The 27963-nt window shown below is 41.9% G+C and overlaps 1 protein-coding gene and 1 non-coding gene across 3 annotated transcripts; one reads left to right on the top strand and one right to left on the bottom strand.

Annotated features, from left to right (window-relative positions):
• Positions 1-2816: 2816 nt before the first annotated feature.
• Positions 2817-18304, bottom strand: pdgfba (platelet-derived growth factor beta polypeptide a). Of its 2 annotated transcripts, none has more exons than XM_070827614.1 (7): positions 17597-18304; positions 9643-9745; positions 7542-7607; positions 7189-7385; positions 5544-6687; positions 4363-4498; positions 2817-3815 (listed from the first exon to the last, which is right to left on the bottom strand). In XM_070827614.1, the coding sequence occupies exons 1-6, from the start codon at positions 17666-17668 to the stop codon at positions 4371-4373; spliced, it is 1710 nt and encodes a 569-aa protein (XP_070683715.1). In that variant the 5' UTR covers positions 17669-18304; the 3' UTR covers positions 2817-3815; positions 4363-4370. The 2 variants fall into 2 exon arrangements, with proteins under 2 accessions (XP_070683715.1, XP_070683716.1); XM_070827615.1 differs by having other exon boundaries at positions 7542-7604.
• A 9263-nt stretch (positions 18305-27567) lies between these two features.
• Positions 27568-27639, top strand: trnac-gca (transfer RNA cysteine (anticodon GCA)). The gene has a single exon. It is a non-coding gene; the product is annotated as a tRNA-Cys (tRNA).
• The last annotated feature ends 324 nt before the right edge of the window (positions 27640-27963 follow it).

Genomic DNA, 27963 nt, shown 5'->3' with positions numbered 1-27963 from the left:
GAATTTATTTTGATGACAATGTATTTTTCTAAAAGAGTTCTGTCAGCGAAACTCATCTGAGAAATTTGTTAACCCTCAAAAGAGCATCTTAAGACAGGAGAGGAAGGAAGCAGCCAAACAATGATTGAATTGATGGATATTTCATGTTTATTGTAACATTGGTCTTATTGTCATTCCTATCATTAATAATACCATTATTCTCACCAAGGAAACTGACAAACTCTGAGAACATGGCAACATTGTTGGCTTGTTTCTCGTGTTATTGCCTGAGTGCTCATGTTTCTTGCAGCATTGGACTCTGTTGAAGAAGATCACCCAACCAGCTTCCATCTATTCAACTCTTCATCCAAACTCCTCATCTGCATTGCTCAAAAACTCTCCATTCAGTTTCCTTATTTTATTTGAGGAACATACTCTTTCGAGTCTTCATTGCTTTAAAAATGTCACTGGATATAAACCATCGTCTTCTTCCCATTTTGTCTAGCCTGTGTGCTTGTGGCGCTTCTGTTTCTTGCATCATTGGACTTTGTTGAAGTGATGTTGCCTTATTCCCAGAGCAAAGCAATGATCATAACGGATGGAAACAATAGCCAGAGCTATGAAAATAAATATCAAGTTGTAATAAACTGGAGTTATCACTTAAGCAAGGATCAGTGTTTCCTCAAGAGACAAAAAAAACCAAAACCCACGTTGTAAAAGAAATACTCAAGCAAAGTATAAGTAGGTCAGAATTTTTATTAATTGCAGTACTTGAATAAATGTAAATGAAGTTACTTTCCATCACTGTACAAACTTTATGAACAGTCTGAACCACAGTGTGATGGTTATTAGTCATCAATGTGCTTTTATGTTGCCTTTGGGTGCATTGTTTCTGTCCAATTCTATTTATTGATCCCATGCTTTGTTTTTTTATGTTTTGTCCTTTCATTATTTGAACTTTGAGTGGATCAATTAAACCAACTATGACTGAATTGATGACTATTTCATGTTTATCTTAACATTAGTCTTATTGTCATTCCTGCCACTGATAATACTTTGGACTAAGTTGAAGAAGATCATTCAACCAGCTTGCACCTATTCAGCTCTGCATCCAAACTCCTCATCTGTATTGCTCCAAAACTCTCCATTCAGCTTTCTTGTTTTTTTTTTGAGTCTTCATTGCTTTAAAGATGAATATAAACCATCGTCTTCTTCCCACTATGTCTTCCCTCCTCTCTATGAATAGCTGTAACTTTAGTACAGCTTGTTTTATCTCTGTGTTATGTCACAATCAACATTTGTATTGCTGCCATTTATTTCACTGTGACTCATAACTGCACCCTCCGGCATGACTTGTGATACTATAAAAATAATAATAGTACAATTACAAGATTGAAAACATTCACTTGCCTTCAAACTGTCTTTACTATTCTTTCAAATGTTGTCACGTGACTCTCACCAGGTTTTTCAGGTGACAACAGTGACTTGAACAATGTGTCATATCCAGGCAGGCGTAAAGTCTGTGTTTGTGTGTTTACTAGTAAAGAGCCTGTTTGAAACATGCCTGTTCAGAATGGGCCTGTTGCTTGTCCTCTCATATTGCTACTTGCAGGTTTCTGCAGGAAACTTTTGAAACTTTTTCTCGACCTTTTTTAACCAAACCTTGTTTATACTGAGTTATTGGGTATTTCAGGGAACAAAAGCATTCATTCTGAAATCACTGATGATTTAAATTGGATGCTACAATGGAACATCTTTGGTTTCTCTTTCATCATCTGCTCTTTAATATATGGTAGTAAGTGACAGGGAGCTATCTGTACCCATTGTGTCGTTCTGTGGAGTAACAGTTAAAAGGGTTTTCCTCTCAATACACTACACAGTTTATATTTCTCACGCGAGTAGTTACGCACTACTAATAAATATGTCCCATAAATCTCACGAGGTTGGACTCAGCACTTCACTTCCTCAGGCCCTCAGCTACACACTGTGCGCTACACATTGTCTTCTTGAAGTTGAAACAACGAATTTCTTCGGATGAGCAGTTGTCAAGAAAATTGAAGGACAGACATACATACATACAAACAGACGGACAGAGACTCCTTCGATTTCAGTTAGATGCACCTTGAGGCCTGGTAAAGTACACGCTGTGTCATCATTCTTAAAGAAGAGAATCTGCTGACCGAATTAGCTTTGCAGGGGAAACCCCGTTACACAACATAATGACATTTAAACTGCCTCTCTTTCTGAAATGATCTTTGCGGCAGGCCTCTGTCTTGCACTCTCTACTCCATTGTTCATTTTTTTAATGACCTGATTCTTTTATTACAATTATTTCCAAATTTTCTCTCCTTCTCACTTCATTGTGATGTTTCAGCTCACTCCTCCCCTAACTGGGCCTTTTTACCCCCTCTTCCCTCCTCTCCCTCTCTGCCGTTCATCTTCTGTCCATTCCTGGACTGACATCCCCCTCCCTCGTCTCCCTTTCACCATACGATACTTCTCTGTTGATGTGTCCGTCGGGGAGTTCCTATAGCAACCAGACATTTCTGCTGACCCCTGCCTTGCTTTGCGTGACAGAGCTGCAGGACGTTCAGTCATAGGCCAAAGATCTGCAGAGGAGTCTACTGTGTGGGTGCATGTGCACTGCCAAACACACATGCACACACACTTTATATGTATATGCACTCATATGTATGTATTTACGTGTCAGTTTTATCATTTCATCACAAAGGCATGCACATGCATGCTCATTCAAATACACGCAAAATCTGGAACAAAACAGAAACTGTATATTTGTTGAATATTTTTATTTTTTATTAAAAATAACATTCATAACAGTAACAGTTGTACAACCAATAATTATAATTTGAAACATGTCTGCAACAATAATTACACTTGAGAACTGGAGGACTTCATATCCTCCTTTTTTTAAATAAGTTAAGAAATAAAGTTTTCTTTCCCCCCCCAGAAATCATTTTCTAAAAGCATTTATACATACAGTGTTGGCTATAACTGGCTCACAGCGATCTCTAAAAGCCAGGTCTTTAAGACTTTCTTTAATGTGGATATTCATAGCACATTATCTAGGCAGGCATTTGGTTGTTATTCCATTTTGATCTGGCAGTAGTACAAAATGAGCAGGTTATCGATATTTTCCAGTACATTAAGCTACAGTACATGGTAGAGCACTTCTCTAGTCAATGTAGTATGATCAGTGTATGGCTACTCCAGTGTTAGATAAAGTAGATTCAGACATTGTATTATAACAGTAATGTTTGGCATTGAGGCCTGAGCTGCACTCTCTCAGTTTCCAGTTATCGTCCCAGTGTAGAAATCCAGTTCTCCACGTCTCCAGGTTCATCTTTAGCTCCACATTTAGCCCCCAATAATGACTTCTTAGTCCAAGTTGTAGTCAAGTCCTCCATTTGTGGACCAATCAGTAGTTGAACTAGAAGCCAAAGGTGTTTAAGCAGCCAATCAATGGCTGTCAACTGCAAGAAGAGACCACTAGTTTAGCTTTGGGCGTCTGATAAGCTCCCACCGATCCACCTTAATGGGATTTGTGGTTCACACAAATGACATCCAGTGTTTAGTGTGACAAGTGTCCTCCATTCCAAGGAGTTCATAAGATTGCACTTTTATAATATCCATGAAGCTGGGCGCTCTGCGGCAGCTCCGGAGCAGGAAAGGTGACTTTCTCTAAAGCAGCGTCCATCACCTCTGCATCCGTCCACAGAGTCAAAGATCCCACATTCAGGAATCCCATGTTTCTTGTCTCTCCATATTCCTTTGGTGCGATGCGTCTGGCCATCAGCTTTTGGTTAGCTTTAACATTTCTTGTCAGGGAAAAAGAAAAACACAAGATAAGTATGTTTTTTTTTTTCAGTTTTTGACTACATTGATAGATAAATTCATCTTACAACCTCTGTTACATATGACTGTATTACTGTATACTAGATTACTCTCCCTCCTCAGTCTATTGTGATTTTTACCAATTTTCATTATTATATCAGCCTAAATGTCTTACTACAAGCCTAAATGGAAGGATTTAATGACACATATAGTACACTGCATGTGTTCCCCTCCATGTCTTTGTACAAATGAGGAATTGTTTTTAAGCAAAGGCAGGCCACTTTTAATGCAGTGGTAAAGAAATTCATTTTTCACTTGACCTCCAGGAAGAGCAGAGGTCAGGCTCTGCTATAGCGCAATACCCCTTCAGCTGGTAGGGATTCAAAGCATCAAAAACACTTGCATAGACAATTTTAACTATCATCTTCAGCTTAAAGGACATTCTTCCCTCTCATTATGCCCCCGTGCTGCCTCGAGTTACTAAATCACGATTATCACCCCTCCCTTCATCCCTCAGGCTCTTTCCCTCACCTGCAGCTCTACATGATCATGGCTCTGATGGCTGCTTTGCTGATGCGTTTGCGGTGTTTCCTTCTGCGGCGAGGTGAGGCTGGTCGGAACGGGGCCTGGCGGGCTGCGGGGGACATGGGAGCCACTGTGGAGAGGGCTAAAGGGAGCCAAGAGGAGGTAGAGGACACAGTTAATGCAAAAGTCAATATCAAACAGGAATGAAAAGTACATTGAAATATCAGAAGTGGTGACTCCCTAGAAAAATTACAGCATCGGTAATTTGTTCAAACAGCTAAAAGAAAACGAATAATAACATATGAAGCAAGTAACCACACATGAACAATAGTGTCATCTTGGCTTTAATAGCAGTGTGCAGCACCAGTTAGGAATAAACACAGGGTGTGTAGCTCCTGTGGTGGCTCTAACTGCACTCTGAAGGACAGACGATAACCTTGACGTCTGCGTAACAAAGCCTGTGACCGCCTGCAGGTTTAAGTCAAATACGAAGCCGTGGGAAGTCCAACTCGCTGACTACAGAGCTCTCAGGGGGTTGAGGAAGAATAGCAGGACACATGTGGCCATGTTGTTTAGTCATACATGTACAGGGGGCTGCATCCTGCCTGGGAAACTCTCCCACTGATTCTCTCGTACGTTAAAAGCAAAATTTACAAGCTAAAATTAGTGGTAGTTACCTCTCCCTCTGTCTTGCATTAGATTTGTTAAAGGCAGCGATTGTAATACATGCACAAACTTTTCCTCCTTTCACTTGGAGTGACACTCTGTTTACATTGATAGTGACCAAGATTTATTTCATAAAGTACTTTTATTCCAAAGGGCCACAATCACTTTTACACATATAGAGCAGTCTACTAGTCATGTGTTCTATCTAATGTGAAAACAGTTGTATAATGCTCTGATGGCTCAAGTCTGGGAAAATAACCCTGACATCATAGTTATGTCATCACTGTAATCTCAGATTGGGCTTAAAACTTCATAGTTCTGACAGAAAGCCTGTGTTGCCACCTTGGGATGTGGAGCTTAAAAACTGTGGTTTATGAGTCAGGGAGGGTCTAAAGATGCTACTGACCCGTGCTAAGGAGTTATATCTGCTGCTTCTAAATGCAAAAAAAAAGCAACTGTTGACCTTTAAAACCAACTCTCATTCACACTCACAACACACATTCTCTACAATCAAACAGTACCTGTTTTAAATGTGGTCGGTTTTGGTCTTTGCTGTGGATGATGCGGATGAGGACGAGACTCTCGATCCAGTTCCCTCTGTACCGTCGCCAGAGTTTTCTGTCTCCTCTCCTCCTCCGTTAAATGACCGTCCCCACTGGTCACTTTTGAGTCCTTCTCCTTCCTCTCGCCGGCCAGCTCTGCCCTGGCCGTGTCCCCGCTACTGGCTGACCCACTTTCCTCCTTCTCTTTCCCTCCTTTTTGACTGGTTGTTTCAGTCTCAGTCTGTTTGTGATTTGTGACCTCTGTATTTTTTTGGCTGGTCACTGAGTCTTTCTGTTTGGTGGTCAAAGGAGGGGTGAGGTTTTGTTCTAATTTGGGCAGTTGGGTCGGGCTGCCAGGTGAGGAGGCGCTGTCTGATTGGGGAGCATTGAGTCGATATTGTGTCCTCAGCTCTGAGTCCTCCGCCCCTCCATGGTTGTACTGCTGTGTGTAATGCGGCTGATGGCGATACTGATATTGCTGCTGAAGCTGCTGTCTTTGCTGATGCTGTAACAACTGTTGTTGTCTCTGCATGTGATCTGGATGATGCATTTCCCCGCCGCTGTTTGGTACATGCACGCCACTTTCCTCCCTGCTGCCATCATACCCGCTCCCGTGCCCGACCTGCTGTGCGCTTCCCATGACACTATGCTCCGCCCTCGCTTCAGATGGCCAGCCGCTTACCGGCGTGTGAGCCCCACCAACGTGTGTGGGTGCCTGGTGCACCCTGGGCTGTGTCCAGTGCACCAGCTGGGTGTAACTGCCCTGCTGCCACTGCCTCGGCACCGGCTCGCGCTCTTCGGGGTGGTAGTGCTGCTGGTTGTGCTTCAGGTCGTCGTGGCGATGCAGGTCGGCCTTGGAAGCGTGAGTCTTTGGTGGAGCTGGGTGAGCAGGTCGGGGAGGGGGCAGGGGAAGGTGGGAGGACGGGGGAGGCTGCTGTGGTGAAGGTGGGTTGGGGTTGCTCTGAATGGAGGAGCGAGGGTTGGGAACAGAGGAGGATGAAGAGGAAGATGAGGAAGATGAGGAGGATGAGGGAGGTTGGCACCTGCAAGTGACGTGGTCCTCCACTGAGATGATGGCTTTGTCATAATGGGCTTTCCTGTTTATGTACTGGATCTTTATCACCTGGAAAAGAGGGAGAAACAACAAAACATCAGCATACAAAATCTGACACATTAAGTGTAAATCAAATTCCACTGAATTTGATGGGTTCATGCCAAAGTTTTCTATAATTTTCTGAGGAAAGAATGAGGTTCTGCGTTTTAAATTGTAATCTCAAAGTGCGTAAATCATCACTTGAAGCAATATCATGAAATCTAGGAAATTCTTAATCACCATATGGATGCACACAAGATCACAGTGCACAATTGATTTGCACAGCAGAACTATTTAAAAAGGTAATATAATATGGTCGGTCATTATGATTCAATTCCCATGAAATCCAGTATGTTGTAATATTCAATTATTGTCTAGATGATAAACAAGACACACATCTTCAGATTAAGCCACCAAATGTATTTGGAACACCAAAAGCACTCATTCGCATAGTGACACATTTCCACAAAGGTATTGTTCCTACTTTAAATCATGAATTTATGGTTTTATGGCAGCTGCATGTGCTCGTACCTGCAGGTATCTACTGGAGGTGACGGTGGGGACACACTGCAGCAGCCTGGTGTTGCAGCAGCCCGAACATCGCTGCACCTCCACACAGGGTGGCCATAACAGGAAGTTGGCATTGCGGCGGTCCAGCATCGACCTAGTCACCTCCATCACCTCTGTGCGAACTTTACACGCCGCCTGCTGAGCTGGCTGTGCCTCCACTGGTAAGGGGAGGAGAGGGAGAAAGAACAGAATAAGAGGGGGATTCTTGGCAGGAATCACATACGAAGTGTTGAGAGACTGGTGGTAAAAACAGATGGAAAGAAAAAGAAACAAAATGCAGACAGGAAGGGACAGAAATAGATGCTGAAACCTACCAAGACTTCTAGTGTATCGGCCATGGGTGTGGTTTGTGGGAATATCGTGCTCATCTTCCTCCTCTTCTACAGAAAACAACCAGGGAGGGAGGAGATTGGAAGGGTGAGAGACAAGGAGACAGAACGAGACAAACAGTTAATAAAATTTGCTTAATATTCTCCAACTTTTATCTGAAAGCCTGGCACCATTGAGCCAGCACTTTTACAAGCGATGACAGAAATCTGAAATGCATGTGAGGCTGTTAGGGCAGTTTTTAGCGAAGCTCATTGTTCACTGCAGAAAGGAAGCAATTTTTTCTCCTCACACTAAAACAATTAGGCTATTTTCTGCCACGATTTGTCCCCACGCTGTCAAGAATACTGTTGAGGAGAGATAGGAGTTGTTAAATATAGCTCATGTGTGGATTTGTGTGTGTGCGTGTGTGTGTACACTCTCACATATGTCGTCATTTCATACTGTAGCCTCTTAGTCCTAATTATATCCCTGGTGTAGATTGCTGTTGGTCACTGTGTTTGTGTGTGCATTGGTGTGTGTATGCACAACGCCCAGATGCACAAGGTGTTATTTAGTTGCCTGTTATGCCTAATTAACTGCCTGGTGCAGAAAGAGAACAGTTTCTTATTGTTCTCAGAAGCTACTTTCTAATTTTATCAGTGCATTTATCTGTGTTGAAATGTTTTGTAAGACTGATTTCTTTCTTCCTCTTTCATGTATTAACATGTGACCCATTTAATTCTGCTAAAGCCAGCTGGCCATTAAGAATCAGCATACTGGTTCTGCTGAATCTGATGTAACTGTAACTTATACACTAAATATCTTTCTTTCACAGATGTTTTTATTGAATTTCACAATTTACATTAAGTACCAAAAGAACTCAGCCATGTTAAACTTGCGCCACTTTATCGAGGAATGTACAACATGGCAGACACATATGGGAATGTCATAGATGGACATTAACCAAACCATTATACAAACTGAAGTTACAGGATCACCAAAGTGTGTGTGTGTGTGTGTGTGTGTGTGTGTGTGTGTGTGCCAAATGTCACGGCCCAGTAGTTGTCTAGACTAAACTAAAAATGTCAACCTCATGGTGGCACTGAAGGAAAAGTCAGGGGATGAAAAAAATCACTATGGATTCATCTGGGGACCAAACTTCAATCCACCTGATAGCTGTTAAGATATTTAAGTCTGAACCAAAGTAGTGGATCGACTGACATTGGCATCCACAGATCCATGCAGATCCAAAATTTAAGATGACGTCGGAAAACAGAACACAAAGCAATAATGACACCAAAAATATCCAGAAAATAAATCATTGATCTAGTGCCTCAACTCAGGCCCCTAAAAAAGTTAAACTTAAAAAAAAAAAGTTTATTCTGGATAAAAACATACACTCTGAGTCACTTCCTCGTGCCCTGTTTTTGAGCATCCTTCCCTCTGTTGGTTCCTCTCCGTTGTCGCTGTTATGTCACCATGTTATTTATGCATTATGGAATGATCAAAGGACTGTCTATTAATGTATGTGTTTGGGACTTGGTTCCTCAGAAGGATGAGATTAATGAATCTTTTAATCAGCCACCAAGCCGCATGCTCATGTGTCTGACTCTGACACTATTTAGAGGGGTGTAGGAGTGGGGGGGGGTCGTCTTTCTGTCGCACAAATACACACACACACACACACACACACACACATATCCATATTTCAAAACCTGGGGAGGACTCCGGAGCAGGGGAACAATGCAGTGACCTTGTGCTTGAAGTTTCTCTTTCTCTCTCTGTCTCGGTTTGTCCAACACACACCAAGGTCACAGCTACCCCCCCACCCCCAACTCTCTCTCTCTCTCTCTCTCTCTCTCTCATCAAGCTGGTTCATCACTCTTGTTGCTGTCTCAGGTAAATATTGCCTTAACATGGTGCTTGGCTGGCATGTATGCTGCTGCTGCTCTCTCTTACTGCATTCCTATCTCTTCAGGCCTCTGTAGACACACCCACACACTTACCTCCTCCATGTCTGTGTTATTAGTGTCTGTGTGTGTGTGTGTGTGTGTGTGTGTGTGTGTGTGTGTGTGTGTGTGTGTGTGTGTGTGTGGTCATTAGTACCTATTGCACTGGTCTCCTGCTGCAGCAGAAGCTTCAGGTCGTCCACAGAGGAGATGGGAGAGTTCCTCACCAGGTCGACCAGCGACGGAGGGAGCGGATCACCCTGTGGAGACAGATAAACACCCAGTTGTAATGCATTTTTGCTTTTACCTTGGAAACAGCTGCCATTGTGAGGTATGCCAATAAAGTTTAAGGTGTTATTAGAGTGAACAGAATCAGTAGCTGTGTGTCAATTCAGTGTCCCAGTTTACCACTAAAATGTAACGTGATAAAGTGGGACATTATTTCACTTTAAGGGTTGATGGCGAACATTTATAATTACTTTTGGTCTCTATGAGGCTAGATGTCTTATTTGGGGAGGACATGCAGGTTCAGTCTGGGCCTCAAGTCCCCTGAAGGGCTCATGCTTTATGGGCTGCCACACAGTTATTACTTCACATGGAGACCAGGAATGGCCTCATTATTGGGAAAAGAAGATATTTATGGGAAAAAAAGCACTTGATACACATGATACTAGTGAACATGATACTGAAACAACAAAAGATGGGCTTCCTGTGTTGTTTTGATTATTAGCATTGTCAACTAATTTCAGTTAACAGTTTGTAGGATGCAGCTGAAATGGAACAACAGCAGAAGAAAAAAAATTGCGGAGAGACAGAGAGAGAAACATACAGAGACAGAGGGCTGGTGTATAATATCTCATTCCTCCATCTCCAGTCAACACTTGCTCCAGTTTCACTTCCTCCTGCAGAGGAAATGATGGTTGTGATTGGTGTTTGTTGCTGCTGTTGTCACTCTCTCCCCGTCTGTTTACCCACAAACACTGCTGTTGCTCCCGGTGTAACACAGGAAACTAGCCTCTCTCTCTCTCTCAGTTCATTTTCAGTTCAGTTAAACATGCTTTCGCACCAGCCATCAAGACAAGATAGTGTCAAATCCCAGATTTGGTCCCAGATTTCGATGGAGGTTGCATTTATTGTAATTTATATGCACATATAAATCACAGAAAACATGCCTGCAAAATCTGTTATTACTTACATGTCAGTAATTCTTTATCGCCCAAGAAAAGAGGAGGAATGTGACATTTAATTAAGTTTTAATGAATGCCATCGCAGGAATTCATTATGTGTTCAGTGTGGCTGTTTTAAGCAAAGACTCCTGTGGTTTCTTTGTCGAGATCAAAGGCTGATTACTTCGTGCTCTATGTCAAATTTTGCTTTGGTTGGCTGTAAGTTGATACGATAGCAGAACAGTTGGAACATCATTTGATACAGTCACATGCCAGAAAGATGCCAAAACATATTAAGGAGTATAAAGAATGTAAGAGGAAAGATATTTTGGATAACACATCAAAATGCCTGGAAAGAAAAGTAAAGACATTCATCTACTATTACTGTAATCATGACATAAAATGTATGCTTTTGGTTCTAATATGTTTACAGTAAATATCTGACACCTCTAATAATGCAGGCAGGGCCCGCTCCCCAAATATGGGATCTAAGAGTCTTACTCTTGCATTCATTTTGTGATACTGTAACAGTGGTATTTTCTTACATTCCTCCTCATGTGGTTTGCGAACCTCTCCCCAGACTGTAGAAGCACTACTTTACTACAACCTCATTTTTGATGAACCTTGTTCAACACAAAATCAGTGATATTATAATAATAACCCAAACAAAACAGCAATGCTACCAGCTTTTACCCAAGCTGCTTACTTCGGATATTCAAACTGCAGACACTAACCCCTGATCAGACAACACATAGTTACTGTTTATCCAGAATGGGTTGCACTGCAGGGTAACCTCACCTGAACTCTATGCAGCCGCCTGTTAAAACCAACATTAATATTTGAGAGGTAAAATCAAGCTACGAATAAGAGCGATTCTACTGGACGATGAAAATACAATAAAACACAGATTTACAGAAAGAAAGTCTCCTCACTGCTTCATATAGATGTTTTTTGTCTCCTCAGTGACAGTTTCAGTTAGGTCACATGCTACATGTATGGCATGATTTATTTGCTAAGTCTGTTTTCACTGATACACCAGTCTTTCCACCTCACCAAGTGAGAAGACTTTTTTGAAATATTTCGACTTTACCAGCCACAAAATGTCATTTACGGTCAAGATTTTTTGAGGTATAACTGAAAATGCAGTGGACGCAAAGGTTTTTGAAACAAAAAAGGACAAAAAATAAGGAGAAACACTGATGCAGCTGAATTTAGAATAACATATTGAGGGGTCAGAGGGGATTTTTTACATTGGTCAAAAATGTTAGTACTGGTGTTCATGCATCTGGACAAGTCAAAACCTGGTTGTATAGTCTTAAACAGGTGGTACATACACTGATATATCTGGTGGTATTGTTTTATTTTTGTTCACATTTTGGATGTTTTCCTAAGAATGATCACCAGCTAGAGGTCATTTCAGGTTTAACATGATTTCAGGGTTTGAAAATTGTCTTTTATTATCATGTTATGTTTTTGTCTAAGTTCATTTTTCATCCAGCTTTCTCCCTCTCTGTCTGACTGCTTTGTGGGCGGAGGTGGCCGAGGACACCTGGATGACTTTCACGAGCCACTGGCTGACCTAGTTAAGCAAACACACACACACGCATACACACACACACACTCGCCCCCTCTTTTCCAGTTCACATAGAGATGCTTTACCACTTAACTGTCCACCCAATTTGTCCGGAGAGCCTCACACACACACACAGTTTTCACTCTGTAAGAAGCTATCATTACAGTGACAGCGTTAATCTTGAACACACATACACATTTGTGCACAAACACACACACAAAGAAATTAGAGAGTGGGACACACAGACAGGAAATAGTTCCCCACATGAACAAACAACAACCTGCTGGTTAAAAAGGGCCAAAAATTGGACAACAAACTAATAATAGTGGTTTGAGCAGAAGAGCTAAATTACCCAGAATATATCTGACACGGACTTCCTTATTTGCTATCTAACACACACACACACACACACAAAAATAGGCCTCTCTTGTTGTTTTTAGTCTCTGTTCTGCTCATTGTTATGGCATTTTTCATATCTTACACGGTGTGAGTGTGTGTGTAGCTAAGCTCTTGGGTCAAGAGGACTGTCTGGTTAGATGTCATGTTCTACAAGCAGGTCGTACACACACACACACACACTTGTGCAAAAACACACACTGCATGGAGCCTTGAAGGAAGGAAGGCAAAGAGATTGTATGGAATGTTTGAGGAGAAAGGTGAAGTGTAATGGAATGTAATTATGAGGCCAGCTGACTGCTCACACACACACACACACAGTCATACATATACAAACATGCAATCAAACATGATCAGACACCGACTCGAAAAAGTAAACACACAAAAAAAACTATTCAATCCCTGTTTGTGTGACGAGTGAATTGCAGTCCCACCGCCCTGTCACAGCACACGCCTTCTTTTATCGCAGATGTGGCAGATGGCCAACGTGCTGCATAGCCGCATTAACTTGATAGACTCACAGAGCTTGATGAGTACTCTCTCTCTCTCTTTCAGACACACACCAGGAGAGCAGATAGATCCCCCCCCCAGGCTGCAGAGACGAGGGTGCAGATGATGGATCGAAAGATGACAGAGGAGAGGAGCAGAGAGTAGGGTGAAAAGAGGAGATGAGATGAGGATAATCAAAGAGGAGGCGGAGGAAAAGGAGCAGTCTGAGGGCTGAGCAGGGTCTTTGAGCAAGGCAGCAAAGCCCTCTGCCTGCAAAGTGTGTCATAAGACCCCCAAAGGGCTCTACCCTCTACACAATAAGCACAGGCACAGCACTCTCCACAACACAAGAGCTGGACAATTCATCGATCGGTGTTACCTTGATCAATGAATAGTTATTTAAGTCTTTTCAGGCTGATGATTTGCTGCTTTTCTTTGTCTCATAGTAAAATTAATATCTTTGGACTCTTAAATGTGCAATTTGATGGCATTACCTTGAGCTTCAGGATATCATGATGGATATTTTCATTATTTCCTTTTATTCTATAGACCAAACCAATCAGCTGATCAGTGATAACTGAAAACAGTTGCAGCCCAATACAACACAAATAGTTGTGGATAGTGAAAATTCAGAAAGTAGCTCAGGCCTCCTCTTCACAGTATCAAAGTGCAGTCTTCCTGTATATCTTTCAGACTAATTAGATATGAAGAAAGTGCCAAGAAAGGGCCGAAAAAGCTAAATTAACAGTGAATGTTTAGCATTCCAGGCCGACTGATACGGTTAGCTGCATGCCTGCAGCTGTTTCAAAGTAAAAGCCTTCCATCACTGGAGAACTCTTACTGTGAAGCAGCCACAGACACATTGACAGAAGTGTTTGAGCTAACCTGCAGTGTTGTCTCAATGCTTAGTTAAAGTTGGTCGAGATTAATTGTAAATTTGCAATATTATATCATTTAATATTCTTTGCTTTCTTCGATCAGAAAAATATCATCATTATCCGACATTACAGAAAGTTGAAAGTGAGTTACATTGATTTTTGCAGTCATTTTAAGTTTTGCTTTTATTTGCAATATGTGCTACCACAGACACATTGAAATGCACACAGACAGTGCATAAACCTTTGATATATCCTGTCTCATGTCTAGCAAATGTGACACAAATTGCATGTTTTCTCCACTTCTGCAGCCCTGATTCTAACAAACGTTTTAATATCTGCAACCTATTTACTGTACCTGTTGATCTTGTGTCATTTCTATCCTTTTTAAGTGTATAACTGTGACCGACAAATCCTTATTAGTTGTATGGTTTGCTATTATTATTTGTTTTATTTCAAATTGTCCATTGGACTCTCTGGGTCACATTTTCCTCTAATGCTGCACCATTCAGGGCTTATATACAAATACCCTTATGTGCCACTGCGCTTTTCTATCTGACACACATGCACAGACAGAGGGACAAGCACATATGTCCACTAACACATACGCAGCTACACCCGGGCGATGGACCTCCCAGATGTGTGCGCACACACAAATACACACACTACGACACGGCACTCAACGTCCGTGAAATCCCTGGCAGATTAGTTGTTGTTCTTATGTAAAATGGATCAAGCCTCGCAGCAGCAGATCGTACAAGCTCGTCTGCAGAGACAATAGTGAGACAACAACCTGTTCAAAAGCCACCAATCAGCTGTGTGTGTGCGTGCGTTTGTGTCATTGTGAGTGTGTGTCGGTGTAACAATTGTCATTTGAACAGCAGATGATGAAAGAATTGAGGTCTGACCTTGTGTGTCAATGCTTTTGTGTGTTTGTATTTGACTCCAGTTCTGTTTAAATGGATTTAAAAATGAACCGTAACATCCCGCTCAGTGTGTGTTTGTATTCATGCTTGTTCGTGTGTGTGTCTGTGTGTATGTGTGTATTTGTAAACACATAATCAGCGAGGTTTGACTGGATTGCTCAAAGACACGACAGCTGCACAGAAAACAGAGAATCATCTTTTCCTCGTAAATTATGGCAGTGTTTTCTGGATATTTACCTTAGTTAGCCTGTAGGGACTTTGCTGAATAATGAGTGTGAGTGTGTGTGTGTGTGTGTGTGTGTGTGTGTGTGTGTGAGTGCGCCTGTCTTTTCCACAGACAGATGTGGCAGAACTAAGACGTCAAAGATTTTTTCCCATCACTGGACCAAACATTGTGACATGAGGACGAATAGAGCGTCACAGAGCCTCAGTTGGACTCATCAGTGTGATGCTGTCCCACACTCAGGTCACATGGCGGGTCTGTGCTCGTTTAAATATAAAAATATGTCAGTGATACCATCAGCTGCACTTTAACTCACCAGGCACATGAAGCTGAGTATGCTAATAGTATCCGTGATAATCCTGCAGACTACAGGGATCACAGGTTTAACTCCAACAGCTGGTATCCACCTAATGAACAAAGTGCCCTTGTGCAAGGCACTCATCTTCTGCCTGCTGCAGTACATTGATCACCACAGAGTGTTTGAAGGATCATGTTTTCTCTGTGTGAACTGTAATTATCTCAAGAAGTTCTCCAATCACTGGAAGTTTCAAGATGCTGTGCCTTCTGGGGAAGAGATGCTATGAGAAGTGGGAAGACACACAAGTACGACAAAAGACCTTTTTTAAAATGAAGCAAACAGAAATTCTGCCTGTCCACACTGGGGTCACCTCAAAGGGACAACAGAGCCAAGAGTGGGCACAGCGTTGGCCTGCACTGCTGAACAGGTAGGATGCTGAAGACAGAGACTGTCCTTACAACAGAAACAAGAGCACTGGCTGTTTGAGGGAACACTCAGATGTTCAAACGTTCAAATGGACGAGTAGAAAATGTAGCAGCAGCGTTGATGTTGGGGAGGAATATAAAAAAGTCTCAGGTTGGAGTGGATGGTTGGGTGTATTAAGTATGAGACACCACAGACCAATAATTATATACTTTGTCTTATCAACAGTCTGTGCTGGTCTTTTTGAACCATAATACATTAATTATCTTAACCAGACTTGAACAGACCTAACCTGCTGAAACTTAACCACAGAGGTGCCACAACAGGAAATGCTCATATGGGTATTTTTTTTGGACAACTACAACAACTGAATACAGATGTGAAGACAGTCAGCTACACAACACTGCTATGTTTTACATGGGCCATCTGAAAGCCCATCCACATGGCAGACAAGTGACAAGAGACTGGACCAAATGAGGGCATGAACAGCAGGACTTTGAAGACGCCAATGTGTCAACAGTTACATCTTTTAGTTTTTAAAAAAGATGATCATGCCGTAGGTTATATAGCCTATCCAGGCCAGGATGAGGTGCTCAAGTTGATAGACAACAATTTCGTGTGGACTTGTGGATGTTTATTTGGTCACCTTGAAGTTTCTGTTTGCTGGCTGCATGGTGTGTGGTGGAAACGCTGGCCTGACTACGGTAAGAGCACACACGGCACTGAAAGAACACATAAGGATTTTGGCTTCAGCCTCATACTGTAGGTTGATTCCCGCCACTGAGCCACCAGCCATGGCATTGCCTCGCCTCACACCCTCTCTCTCTCTCTCTCTGACAGTACGTAACTATTAAGGAGAATCACTGTCATGGAACACGAAAAGGAGCCTCGGAGAGAAACAGATCCCTCATACAGCACAAGCTGCAGAGTGAAAACTAGAGGGGAAACTAGATAGATGTACGAGTATGTACAAGCTGTACAAGATGTAGATGTACAAGCTGCCTTACACACACACAGACACATACAAGAAAACTAAATAAACAGTGCACTGTTTTTGTGCTGCAGTAAAACTTACACAAATCATTTGCAGAATCACCTCAGGGGATGATGTGAGTTAATTGCTCCTTACAAGTGAAAAAAAAAGTCTCACCAGGAGTGGCACTATCAATTTAACATATCCGAGTCAGAACATTGAACCTGCAACCGGTTTTCCTGTTGTGACAATTCCTAGTTTCTCTCAGGGGCACTTATTATACAGACCCAGAGAAACTTGTTCTTGCCAGTTTAGTGACAGATCAGTGAACAGATCCAGGCAGAGATTTAAGATAGAGTGAGATCAAGAATATTTAGCATAATGGTCCTAAATAATGATCTTTTAAATCTTTTTTTCTCAGTCTGTCCCACGTACACTTTTTAAATATTCCTTCCAAACTGATCAGGGATGTTGTGGTGGCTCAGTCCACCCTATTATTATAGAGCTGACATAAATATTTTAGGCTGCTAATCAAAATTGTCCAAATCACATATGGTAAGAGATGTAAGACAGCATACAAATGTCTTAACCGATACTGAGCCTTAATTTTGGAGGCTGGTTTTTCTTAACCAATGGTTGCATCACAAAATCAGTATTTTATAGACTGCCATTTAGTAAAGAAAAAAAAATGCATGTTTAATCCATCTCTTATTAGTCTCCCCTCACCGACTAGAGGTCAAATGTTTACCGGCACAGCCCCCAGTCTTACCTCAGCGCTGCTGAGCCGCAGACGGGCCGCTGAGAGCGCAGCCAGCAGCAGCAGCAGGACCCAGGACCTCATGTTGCCGCCCAGCCTGAGGAGCCGCAAGCGACCGGCTGGGCATTTAGCACCTCGGCGTCCAATCCCCCGGCTGCACCGAGCCTCGTCCCGGTGTCGTGTGCTGGCCGCTTGTGCGAGGCACGCACTGTGAAATATCTCCAAATGTGTCACTGCTTATGAGCGCAGCTTGTCCAAATGTTTGCTCACGGTGACTCACACGCAGGCTAGACGTCTGACTCTGTCCATACCGCTGGTCTGAAAACTCACCAAAGGAGACGTCAGTGGTACCGTGGGACAGGTGCAGGGTCTTATGATACACGAAGGCAACAGCCACACAATTCCTATTATGTCAGTCTGCAGTGTGAGGGAGAGTCCTAATAACCCCCCACTAATGTTCCAAGAATGCCTCCAATTGTGTGATTTAAAAAAATATGTACGTCAACATGTGCCAAAGTGCTCGATGGAAAGATCAGATTATGGGCTCCCGTTCCAAAATCGCAGTGAATGTAACGATAACGCAGCCCTCTTCTCGTGAGTGACACCGCGTCTCCAAATGTCCGTGCGTAAAAGTTGGTTCACCTTGGAGTGCTGCGTAATTCTCTGGACACTCCGCTGCAAAAGTCAGATTATTCTCATCCCAGCGCGATTCACCTGACTGCAAATCTGTCTAATCTAAGCGTCTTTCTTGTGGATAGCTCGTCCCTGCATGTCTCTCACGCCGCCTCCGTGCTCTCCCGGTGTTCCTTCGCTCACCGGCTGCGCTGGATCAGCTTGTTCTCGCCCCTCGCGCTTCTCCTCTCTGGTTGCCTCTTGAGCGGCGAGCAGCCTTTCCACACAGAAACAGGGCCTCCCTCCTGAAGTTTTAAGCATCGAGTCAGACAGAGGAAAGCCAAATCACACCGGAAACTATGCGTTTGTTCTTTCAAAATAAGAGTTTAGAATGAAATTTCCAAGAAGACTTCATGATCTGTGACGGTTCACATAATGAGAATGAGTGTACGAGGTATGGCTGACAAAATTCAAAGTCAAAAATTGAATAACTGAATCTGACTGAAAAGATATGTTACATCAAACAGAAATGTTAAATAATAATAATATGAAACAGTCTAATTCTATTTTGAATTAAGATTAACTTTGGATATTTTTGCAGCCCTGATGCAAGAGGTGAAAATTCCACAGTTAGAAATCAAAAGTCAGACAGAAAAAGCTAATAAACTTCAGCTTCTCAGATGTAGCAATAATAATTTTCTCTCATAATAGTTCTGTAATATTTTGCATGTGCCCGTCGTGACATTGACATTGACCGTGTAGCACAGAAGTAATTAAAAGCTTTATTTTGAAAGTTCCTTACTGGAAGTCGAAATTGTCATATCGCTGACTTGACTGTGGTCCTCAAACGTGTGCCAGGGCCCCGTTCCTCTCCTCTTGAAGGCAGGGTTTACCACCTCCTTATTAGGAGCAAGGAGACCTGAGCGCCCATGGGTGCTCTTAAAGGGAAAGTTTGGAGCCGTGACAGGGATTGGATATAGATTATCAGGCCCTATCTGCAACAAAAAAATGTCATATGAGGACTTATAATTTGTATTTTTTTACAGGTGAAATGAAGTGTTGTTTCTTGATTGATCATAATGTGAAATAAAGGTTTATTTCACTAAATAATGTACAGACTAATGAACTAACCTTTCGCATAAGCAGAAAACATTACAAATATAGCTTTGGTTGAGTTAGTCTGTATGTTGACCAACATTCCTTGACAGCAAACTCTGTTTGAATCAAGGAACACAACACCTTGAACACAATGTTCACTGTACCACAAAGACAACAGCAGTCTTTGCTGTTTCAAAATATATATTAAAAAAAAGGAATGTTAAGAACTTTCAAGGTAAAACACAGAAAGTGCATTACTAAAAAACTTTTTATAGGTTCTGAATCAGACTTCAGGCAAATAGTTTTCCAAAAAAAAGACACAGCAGAGTTTGTCGTAATCTGTTTGGATTATTGTTTGGACTGAAGGGCAAGGGTCGGCAAACAGACCAAAACAAAGAGGACAATCCCAAGACGTCTCTTTTCTTCAATCACTGAACTCTCCTCCCGTCACACGTGAAAATGATGTTGCCTTTCAAACCTCAAACACTTCCAAGTGCCTCACAGAAACAATATAAAAAGTAGTGTAGATAGAGTTGGATGTTTTAAACACCATTAAAGACACCCCACAGCAACATGTTTAACACGACCTGTTAAACAAGCCACGAAGCTCAAAAGCAGATGTCATGCTTCAGAGAGAGTTGCAGAGAGAACGTACAGTCTGAAAATGCAAACAGAGACACCTCGCACTGCAATTACCGCCACTGCTGCTGCTCTTGACACAACTACATGTTGCATGTGCTCAGAAATCATTTGGATTGCAAATTATATGTTGTATGATGAAAGCAAACTACAGTCGTCGTGCTGAGATGGCCAGATAATGCACCAATGCTTGGAATGACTAAAAGCATTGATGGTATTATTAGACTTTCAAGAAGTGCTTGAGGGGTTCAGAGGGTTCTGTAGTGCATTTTATCCATGACAACTCAAAGGACAGTAAAATATTGCTTATAAAATGAGCAAATGAATGTAAAAACAACTCTCCCGTGGGTGACAAGCGTCTGTATCCACATTCATCTGTATGGTGAAAGTAAAATCATGTTTTACACACATCTGACCTCAGGCACACAAAATCTAAGCATCTGTCATGTGTTTGGTGTCTTTATATATCTCCTTTGCCGGCTCATAGAGTTTAGTCTCATGTGAAAAAGTGTCTCATTAATATGTTTTGTCTTAAACTGTAAAAATCACTGACCAGAGAGCAAATCTGCTAACATCTCCAAAGTAGACTGCAACTGTTTTCCAGTAAGCTCAGTGTTTTGTTTCAGGGTCACGGCTTGGATGGGGCTCTGTGGAAGCCGGGGGTCACGGTAGATTCTTCCTCCCTGCAGAGGGAAGACAGAGGAAGCAGGCATCCCTGTGCTGCTATTCCTGGACCACACACACACACACACACACACACACACACACACACAGAGTCATGTACCGATGTAAACGCTGACCTTTTACCTTCATGCACAGAGTACAGAGTGATAGACCGAGAGGACACACTGCTGTCACTGACAGGATGAAGTGCGACCTCTCATCTCACTAATGAGCATGGTGTACATGTACAGTGTGTGTGTGTGTGTGTGTGTGGGTGTGTGTGGGTGAGTGTGAGAGAGACAACTTGAAAGGGTATCAGGTTTATGGTGTTGCTTGCTTTCAGTCCTCGATGTCCAACATGGAATTCCCGGTACGTCTGAGAGGAAGGCAATGTACTACACGTGTGTGTGTGTGTGTGTGTGTGTGTGTGTGTTGTGTGCTTTAACAGGTGATATAATGTAGAGCAACTCTGCAGCTTACACAGCTGTCTGTGACACTGGAAGTCACAGGTGTGTGATATCAGAGACTCTATTTTTGTGCCATTGCAAAGTCATGGGAAGCACAGAGCCAACTAAGTTTTCATCAGGTACGAGTGTTTCCTCGTTAAGAGAACTGAGACATCATGAAAAAGGACATGACCAACACCAGCCAGATCCAAAGCAAAACATCATGCATTAATCATAATATTAATTAATTTAAGAATAGACTTTGTTTTGCGTTTGCAGATGTAATTTCCCTCCACAGACTGAGGCTCATACTCATTTGACAAAACATGACTTGAATGTAGATATGTTCTGTATATTCTTGGAGATACAGATGACTACTTATCCACGTAAGATAAACGTGGGCTTGCGTCATTCAAGGTTGAATCAAAGCACCGTTGTTCACTCAACTCTGTTCTGGCCAAATGACATTATTTATGCATTATTCTATCAGATTTCATTTCAACGCCATGCGCTGTTCAAGTAGGCTTCCTCTCTTCACGTTGGAGCAGTGTTGGATGTTATGCTAGGTAATGTTTACTGGGATTGTGCTTACGTTGTTAGCAGACTTTGGAAAGGTCATGTAAAAGTTTTGATGTAAACAACAGAAGAAAAGACTTCAGCCTTCATCAGTGAGCCAAAAAGCCTTTTGTCAGTGCCCTACAGAGCGACCCACGGGAAAGGAATGCAAACAGATCGTCTGCATTTAAAACAAATAGAAGCCAGTTTGGTTTTATTCCAGTGACCATAAGAGTACAAGAGATGGCCAGTTTTCCTTTTGTATAGATTGATAAATGCACTTGCTATTTCTGCACCTTTGGCATAATGTGCCATCACAGTGTATTGTAAGACAGACATATATTATTAACCCTGTGTATTTAATCTAATTTCTTACATTATCAAATTCTGTATATTTGAATTTGTCTACGTATCGAATTGTTTTGTGTACATTTATGTTTACAGAGTCATTAAATCCCATGAAAAGGCAGCTGACAGCTGGCCATGATGACAATTCAAACCTACTGGAGTTTACCTACAGGTGATCATCATGTAGGAGGCTCTCCAACACAGGATTATGTAAAACCGATTCTCCAATCTCTGATTCTTTGAAGGCCTCAATATGAGAAGGGGAGATCATTCTTTGAACAGCTGCAAGTCTACCCATGTGAAATAGTTGCTGCTTAATATCAAGGATACATGAACAAAACCACTGCCTCAGTTTAAAGTCAGAATTCCTCGTTTAAAGTTATTCGTTTCCTAATTAAAGCTACAACTGGTTCTCAAAAGACTAAGAACTATGGAAGTGACTGTATATGTATTAGGATCTCTTTTAATGTATCTGGGTGAATATTAAGCCCAGCATTCACTGATTTAGACTACATCTACATTAAACTGTTGGAATTGATGCCCACATCTGGCAGGAGTGGACCAGACAGCTGACCAAATTATTATTCCATGGTCACAACATCTGTTAAAATCAAAGAGTCTGGTGTGTATCTGTTTATATTGGCATTTGAATTTAACAGTCACAGAGAAATTTAGACTAATGGTCTTATATCACATAGCCTCTACCCCTCGCTGAACAAGCTTACATCATTGGTTTGGAAAAGCTCCTTTTACCCCAAAATATTGAAAAGGTTTTTGGGAGAGAAAATTGTTGTTTTATTCTGGATGCAGGGCTGAAACAGGCAGGAAAAGATGCTTCTACAAATGTACCCCGGCCTGTATATTCTTTATATGTGTATCAGTGTCACCTAATTTCAAAAGCTACAATTAATTTAATGCCACAAAGTCACATTTTTGCTATTACCAGACAACCAATACAAAAGTAATCACAGTTCAGACAGCCACATTTAGTTAAGAGCAGCTTATATTGGGTTAGTTCAAGTCAGACTGTCAGATCTGTTTTAGTTCCTTTGAAGGCGTCTGTCCAATCATTTTCATTCCACTTATTTGATTTTGTCTCCTCTCTTTTCACCTCCTCTCCTCTTCACTACTCCCTTTTTTTTAAACCTCACTGGGCATGTGTGTGAGCGTGTTAATTAACTTCCTGTCCAATATCCTGATCTAATTAATAGAGTGAATTTCTTTCCTCCTCTCCTCTTGCCAACTTCCTCTGTCACCGCAGCCAGTTGCAGGATGAGGCAAACAGCCGCTGTACTCCCACCAGAGTTCAACCTCAGGTCACGGGCTCAACACGGGACCTCTGCTGCTCGTTCTGCTGCTGTCTAGCCTGTCTGTCAAAATCAGGGCATATTAGGTCTGTAGTGGATCTTCTAGCAAAGATTATCCCTGATAAATCCCACTGGATCATTGGCAGTTTAGCTTCGGTTTTAGCTGCTAGGTTTATTTACACTCTACCAACCCCACTGGCAGGGAAACGATTATCATTTTTGAATTTACACAGCCATGTGTAACGCTGGAGGCCAGGGATGTCATGGTAGACAAAAACATCTGGACAATACGCCCTGCACTAAGTGATCATGTCAACACAAAAGAAGGCAGATTGCATATCTCTAATATCTTATATTAGATCTAAACAAATGAAATCCAGTGAAAGATTCTCATGCACTAATAGTTTTTATTGACATCTAGCTGTTCTTCTAGAGGTGAACAATACTTATTATAACTTACACTAAACAAAAAGAGCTAAATGACTGACTGATGCATAAAGATGTTGTTGCTGTATATCAATCTCAATGCAGTATGTTCCACCATACAGTCTTTCTAACTCTAAACCCATAACTCTGACAAGTGGATGCGTGTTTTCTGTTGTTTTCACGTTTGTCTGTCTGTCTACACATTACACATCGTACATTTAACCAGTGCAAAAACTAAAGTGTAAAAATAACACATGGATCACCTTTGGACAGAGCCAGGCCAGCTGTGGCTTGCATGTGACAGTAAACTGCAGGAGGAACAGCACCCTGAAACATCTTTTTACACTTTAAGTCCATTTTCTTCTGGCTTTCATGAATGGGCTGTGAGCCCCGTCACCAAACATCTGAAGGTAAAGCAGCGCTGTGGCTGCCAAGTTGTTACACTGAATATGTACAGACCAGCTGTCACACTATTATCATCTTAAACGAGGCAGATTTCACTGACTTATCAGTCCAAATACCGTGAAGTAAGAGCATAAGCACTTGATTGTCCAAAACTGAGTGTGACCTGTGAAATCCATTCACACACAGTACTGCATTTATCTCTCATTACTTTGACGCTTCTTTTAGTTTCAAAGCTATGAGGGCTGCTGCTGCTGCTGCTGCTGCTGCTGCTGATACATTTAGGCCAAAATTAAGCATCTTTCAAATAAAATAATAAAATACACATATTCAGTTAATTCTTGTTGGGAATCTGAAAAAGCATTTAGACGACTACAAGACACTACACATTTCTCACTGAAAGTCAGACTAATGAAATTCTTTGACCACTACCAGCTGCAAAATGCAGACACCCCCGCCGATTCAGTGTTTGGAGACACAAACACTGAATAGGCGGTGTCTGAGATACAGCTGGCCTTTACAGTGAAAGGGTAATAAATTCATGAAGAAAATCTAATTGTATGATGAAATGAATAGCTGGGCAATGAAAACACAATTTCCTTCTGCATTGTCTACTCGTGCAGCTGTAGGGAAGCAGAAACTCCATCACTATCATATTAGCAAAGTACGAAACTGACTGACTGATTTATTTAGACAAGCCATCAATAATGACATATGTATAAATAATGTGTTCCATGAATATATGGCACAGAGTCATTTAAGTGTAAGTTGGGTAAACTTAGATCAATGGCAGGGGTTTAATCGTCCTGGAGAGGATGTGTGATGTTAAGAGATCTCAAAAACGTACTGATCCAGCATCAGTCAGGGATCTGAGCACGTGCATCACCAAGTATATGAACCATTTGAAAAGTTATGACTGTGTCCAAAATCACCACTAAATACTGATATATAGTGAGTTTGGTATTTTGTACCGCTGTCTGAGTGTATAGTGAGAATTATTGCGGACTCAAAGTATCCCACAATGTACCATGATGTGCCATCATGCACTGCGCAGGAAAAGACGGAGATGTCTAATGGCGCAGTGATAATGTGTCTGAAAGTATTTATTGATTTTTTGGATGAGCTCACTATATAGTCCTCTACATTAAACTCCCTTGGAGGTGAGTAGGATGTAGTGAATGAATGAATGATTTTGGACACAAAAGCTGTTTTGAGCTCTGACTATAATCTCAGAATTCTGACTTCAATTTTGACTTCAAAGTTATTCTTGCAAAATGTTTTCACACTTGGCCCTAAGCCTCTTCCTTAGGAATCCACTGGCTACTACAACCAGTGCAAAAAGCAGTTGTTCTGCTCCCTTAAGTAAACAATGGAAAAGTTTCAATGGAACCAAGAATAGAAGAGTACAAGCAAGAAACTCCGGCAAAATGTGTGTATGAGTAACAAGTTGTGGCATTTCCCTCCGAGGTCTTGATTTAGATTTTACAGGCTTTTATTCCATTTTCGGCCGTCATATTGTATTTGAACTGGTGTTACTCCAATAGTAAGTGTGATCCGGAAAAACATGGCTGCCGATTGGCATTGCTGTGGCTCTGTGAATCACTTCACAGTTTCTTTCTCAAGGAACGCTTTGATGAGATGGAAAGCGAGCGAGGGAGCACTGAGTCAAGGGAAGGTGTGAGGGAGGAAAAGGGGAGGAGGGGGAGGATGCTGAGAGGAAGAGAGAAGAAGGGGGTGGGGGGCGGTGGGGGGGCTGAATCACGGCTGTATTGTTTTGTGTTTTCCCACCGTCAACTGGAGAGGAAGTGGAACGGAGCAGCTAAATATACAAACAGCACAATGAGGCAGCGAGCATGCAGCAGCTGTGGAACATGGCTGTCACCAGGTTCAGGAGTGTGAAACACTGAGAGCCGCCTAGTATTTTTTACACGAAAGGGAGAACACGCTGCTTTTCAGATACACCCCCACATCCAGACAGTCACCAGCCAGTCACCAGGCTTACGGGACAACCAGTCTGTCAGGGTTAGGATGCTGTACATGATTTAAGCCGCACATTTTTAGATTCACCATTGATTGATGATTCAAATACATTCAGGTTCTATACTTGAGTACAAATTTGAGGTACTTGTCTTTTCTTTTCTTGCCATTTTGCACTTCTACCCCACTGTATTTCAGAGGGGAATATTCTACCTTTTACTCCATTATTTATTTGACAGTTTTAGTTACTAGTTACTTTACACATGAAGATGAAAACATGATGTTTTGTCATAAATCAAAATACTCAGCAGTCTATACAAGTGCAGCTCAAGTGATTAGTTGATTAAGTGTCATTTTTTTTTATAAGGTGAAGGTGAAGGTGAAGTATTTTACTTTGAAAGTCATCTGTCTGACTTATTGTGGTCTGAAATGCGGATGAGACTGATACAAGAAGATTTATGACAATTATTTGTCGTCATGAAGTTTCACACAGACTTCATGTGCAGTGCCTAATTTAATGTGACGCAGCACTGGTATATTCTGTGTGTGTGTGTCCGGTTTCTCCCTGTCATGTCATGTGGGAATTGGACATCTTGGCCACGGGAAAAACAGGAAGACCTCATTGCCATGGCAACAGCGGACGCAGTTGTTGTGACCTAATATGGACCTGTACAGTAGCATGACTCAGTTAGTGATAAACACATGACAGCATGACTCGACAATATCGTCTTCATCTGCAGTGACACTTTTATCGCACAGCACCCGACTGCAGTGCGACTCCACATCAACATCATCATCACTGTCATCTCCATTCACCCACGTCTGCCTTCATCACCTTAAATCCCATTTCCATTGCCACTATTTTGGCCTGATGTTTACCATCAAATCATACGGGATGACTTTAAATCAGATGTAGTGTGCTGTCCTCTATAGCTCAGTGGCAGAGCATTTGACTGCAGATCAAGAGGTCACCAGTTCAGCTCTGGTTGCCCCCTGCAAGTAATGTGGCAATGATCACCTTTTCCTCATCATGAAGCCTCGCATGGCATCTGTGAGGGGAGTACTTAATTATAATCAAAGTGGACCATTGCTCACTTTTTCTTCACCAAACAGCATGAAATTGCAATTAATTAAAACCCAATAATTGATGCATCATTTTTCTCAGAGATAAAAGCAGAAAAAGTCAGCTGTTTTTAAGTCAGCTTAATTTTTTGCCTTGCGTTGATTCAGTGAATTGTACAAATCATTGAATCATTGCACAAATGATTATTAATACAGTATCAGACAAAGGGGAGAATGCTGTTGACCAACAACCATTATAGGGTATAGCTCAGTATTTTACTGCTGATCATGGGGTCCCCATTTCAAATCAGAGTGCCACCTGTAATGGTGGTGTCGTATTCTGACCTGTATTTCAAAGTGTGAACTCTCTTGGGGTTGAAACATGTAGTTTGAATTGGGTTATTGTAATGAAATGATGTGTGTTTTCATTAATCTTCCTGTTCATAGAGGGGGTATAGCTCAGTGGTAGAGCATTTGACTGCAGATCAAGAGGTCCCCAGTTCAAGTCTGGGTGCCCCCTGTAATGAGTTGTGCTTTTTTAGAAAGCTGGTCAGGAAGTGACAGCTTTGATGGCCACATTCACTCATGTGTTTAGCACTGGCCTGACTGGGCAAGCTGCGCCCACAGGCCTCCAGCTCAATGGATCTCTCAACAATATAACTGAATTCACAGGCAGCACGTAGGCCTCCTGCTAGAAGACAAAGGCATCTGCTCCCAGTGAGCCAACCAATTTAATGTCTAATTCACAACCCCGTATGGACTTAAAGTTTTGCTTACCTGTGTGGACCTGTGACATGTTTTCTTTGGTAATGTGAAGATACAATAGACCTTTTATTGTCATCTT

The sequence above is a fragment of the Pempheris klunzingeri genome, chromosome 3, assembly GCF_042242105.1.
Source record: "Pempheris klunzingeri isolate RE-2024b chromosome 3, fPemKlu1.hap1, whole genome shotgun sequence".
Lineage (NCBI taxonomy): Eukaryota > Metazoa > Chordata > Actinopteri > Acropomatiformes > Pempheridae > Pempheris > Pempheris klunzingeri.
Note: the sequence above shows the minus strand (reverse complement) of the source record. Positions and strands in the feature narration are given on the sequence as shown.